This window comes from Octopus bimaculoides, chromosome 25 (genome assembly GCF_001194135.2).
Source record: "Octopus bimaculoides isolate UCB-OBI-ISO-001 chromosome 25, ASM119413v2, whole genome shotgun sequence".
NCBI classification, from domain to species: domain Eukaryota; kingdom Metazoa; phylum Mollusca; class Cephalopoda; order Octopoda; family Octopodidae; genus Octopus; species Octopus bimaculoides.
In genome coordinates this window covers 29,257,503-29,260,506 of record NC_069005.1, presented here as the reverse complement: position 1 = coordinate 29,260,506, position 3,004 = coordinate 29,257,503, and the positions used below count along the sequence as shown (strand labels likewise).

The 3,004-nt window shown below is 37.8% G+C and overlaps 1 protein-coding gene across 4 annotated transcripts in view; it reads right to left on the bottom strand.

The window, feature by feature from the left end:
• Positions 1–661: 661 nt before the first annotated feature.
• The window catches only part of LOC106871681 (sodium- and chloride-dependent GABA transporter 2), a 20,441-nt gene continuing 18,098 nt past the window's right edge, over positions 662–3,004 (bottom strand). For all 4 annotated transcript variants that reach the window (XM_052976674.1, XM_052976673.1, XM_014918279.2 and 1 more), the window contains 3 exons: positions 2,964–3,004; positions 1,825–1,919; positions 662–853 (listed from right to left, as the gene is read on the bottom strand). In XM_052976674.1, coding sequence (XP_052832634.1) covers positions 677–853; positions 1,825–1,919; positions 2,964–3,004 — 313 coding nt within the window. In that variant the 3' untranslated portion in view covers positions 662–676. The remainder of the gene's footprint in view (positions 854–1,824; positions 1,920–2,963) is intronic.

Genomic DNA, 3,004 nt, shown 5'->3' with positions numbered 1-3,004 from the left:
GGCTTAAGACATAAGTCCTGGGGTCAATTTATTTGACTAAAAAAAAACCCCACTAAATTAAGGGGACGTAAGCATACCAGTATTGGTTGTCAAGCGATGGTGGGGTAACACAGACACAAACATATACATACATATATACCATATAATATATATATGTATATATATATATATGTATATATATATATATATATATATATATATATATATATATATATATATATATATATATATATATGTATATATATGACGAGCTTCTTTCAATTTGTTTACCAAATCCACTCACAAGGCTATAGTAGAAGACACTTGCCCAAGTTTCCACACAGTGGGACTGAACCCAGAATCATGTGGTCGGGAAGGATGATTTTTACCACACAGCCACTCCTGTGTATGAAACGTCATTCACAAAGTTGTGGCTGGTTGAACTGAGACTAGGGCATAGAAGCTACTTGCATTCAGTGTAGGTTTATCATAAGATCAAACCCAAGCCCCAGACCCAGGATTGTTTCATTTGCAATTACAGAGCCATGCTTTCACCTAATGATAATAAAAAAATTAATGAGACATTATAGAAGATTAACAAACAAGAGTGGGGGCAAGGTAAAGGCTGAAAATAGGGTGGGAAAATTTGGGAGGGGAAGAGGTTGGGTTGGAGGCAAAGGAAGGGAAAAAAAAAACATTAAAAAAAATCCCAACTAACCGAGCAGTTTCTGAGTAAGTAATATATAAGATATCCTGGTATGAATATGACACAAAGGGCTGATAAGAGGTATCCGATCACTTGGGCTGACATGGGGTACTCATAACTACCCATTTTTATTGGCTGGAATTTCACAAACTTAAATAATATCAGCAACTGAAATGAAAGACAGAAATGGATAGATGGATAAAAAGATATGCAAGCATGGGAAAGTGGACATTGAAATAATTCTTTCTGCTAATAGGCACAAGGCCTGAAATTTTTTGGGGGGAGGGGATAAGTTGATTACATGCCCCCCCCCCCTGGTGTTTCACTGGTACTTCATTTATTGACCCTGAAAGGACGAAAGGGTCAATGGTGACTCTGCTATAATAAGTGGTTACTGATGGACCCTGCCCTGGCCTTCATTTTGCTAATTCTGAGCTCAGTCTCCCTGACTGGCATCTAGAGCAACTGTGACGAAGCCCATCATGTGTGTGTGTGTGTATGTGCATGTATTTGTCCTCACCACTGCTTCTTTTGCTTATATCCCCATAATTTAGCAGTTTGGTAGAAGAGACCAACAGAATAAATGCTACACTTAAAGACAAGTATTGGGGCCAATTATTTTGACTAACCCAGTGGTTCTCAACCAAGGTCCACATGACCCTTAGGGGTTCATATAAGATTTTGTTGTTAAAATTTATCTGCAATAAATCAGTTATACTTCTACAATGCACAAAATATTTAAAGTTTTTTTTAAAATGCAATTCTTAATAATATTTAATCATAAAAATATAATAGGATTTTTTTAAACATCATTTGGCTCTGAGGGTCCAGTGGAGCAAAATAAGGATCAAAGGGTCTGTAGGTAGGAAAATGGTTGAGAATCACTGGAGTAAACCTTTCAAGGTGGTGCCCCAGCATGGTCACTATCCAATGACTGAGACCAGTTAAAGAAACAAACAGCAGGAATAACAAAGTGATTAAAAAAAAAAAATCAGTCAGCCATCCTTTATTGAATGAAGTAAGATAATTAATCTGTGTAGATGGCCCTTGGATAAATAAACAACAACAACAACATCATCAACAACAACAACAACATCATCAACAACAACAACACTGTAGCAAGTAAAGTTGTGACTTACGAACATAATGATGGGCGTGATAAACTTGCAGCAAAAATTCATGACCATAAATGTTTTTTTCCCTAACATCAGAGTGATGTCATTTGATACGTTGCCTGATAAAGGAAGAAAAAAAAAAATCAAAAGAAAATAATAATGATAATAATAATAATCTTTTCTACTCTTGGCACAAGAGTAGAACATTTTGGGGGAGGGGGCCAGTCAATTAGATTGACCCCAGTACACAATGTATCGACCCCAAAAGGATAAAAGGCAAAGTCGACCTCAGCGGAATTTGAACTCAGAAGTAAAGACAGATGAAATACCTATTTCTTTACTGCCCACAAGGAGCTACACACAGAGGGGACAAACAAGGACAGACAAACGGACAGATGAAATACCGCTAAGCATTTCGCCTGGCGTGCTAATGTTTCTTATTTCTTTATTGCCCACAAGGGGCTAAACATAGAGGGGACAAACAAGGACAGATAAAGGGATTAAGTCGATCACATAAACCCCAGTGTGTAACTGGTACTTAATTTATTGACCCCTGAAAGGATGAAAGGCAAAGTTGACCTCAGCGGAATTTGAACTCAGAACGTAGCCCATGACCAGTAACAGGTCTTTCAAGACTGGTGGGTAGGAGGGAGGGATGGAGAGAGAGAGAGAGGGGGAGAAAGAAATCGTCTAATTAAAGACCTGACCTGGACGCTTGCAGCAAGTGTGGACACCGCTAAGAGCATGCAAGGTACCAGATTGGAGTATTAAACTGGATGATAGATTGTAGTCTATCAGCCAGATAGGCCATGGTGGGATTTGAACTCAGAATGCAAAGAGCCAGAAAAATACCACAAGGTATACAATCCAATGTTCTTACAGTTCTGTCAATTAGGGTTAGGGTACTTGTTCTGTCAATTAGGGTTTGATTGGTACTTGTTTTGTTTTTTTTGTTAACTCTCAGAAAAGATGAAAGGTGACGTTTACTTTGGTAGGATTTGAACTCACAGTGCAGAGATTTGTACCAAATACTGCCCTGTGTCCTAAATATTTTATCTAATGCTCTACTGACCCCGCCAATTCACACATTTTCCTTCTCTGCTTTATTGAATTGTTAAATCATGAGAAAAATGAAAAAAAAACAAAGAAAAACTCTCACTTACCATAAATCCATTGGAACGAAATGATCTCAAAGAAACCGATG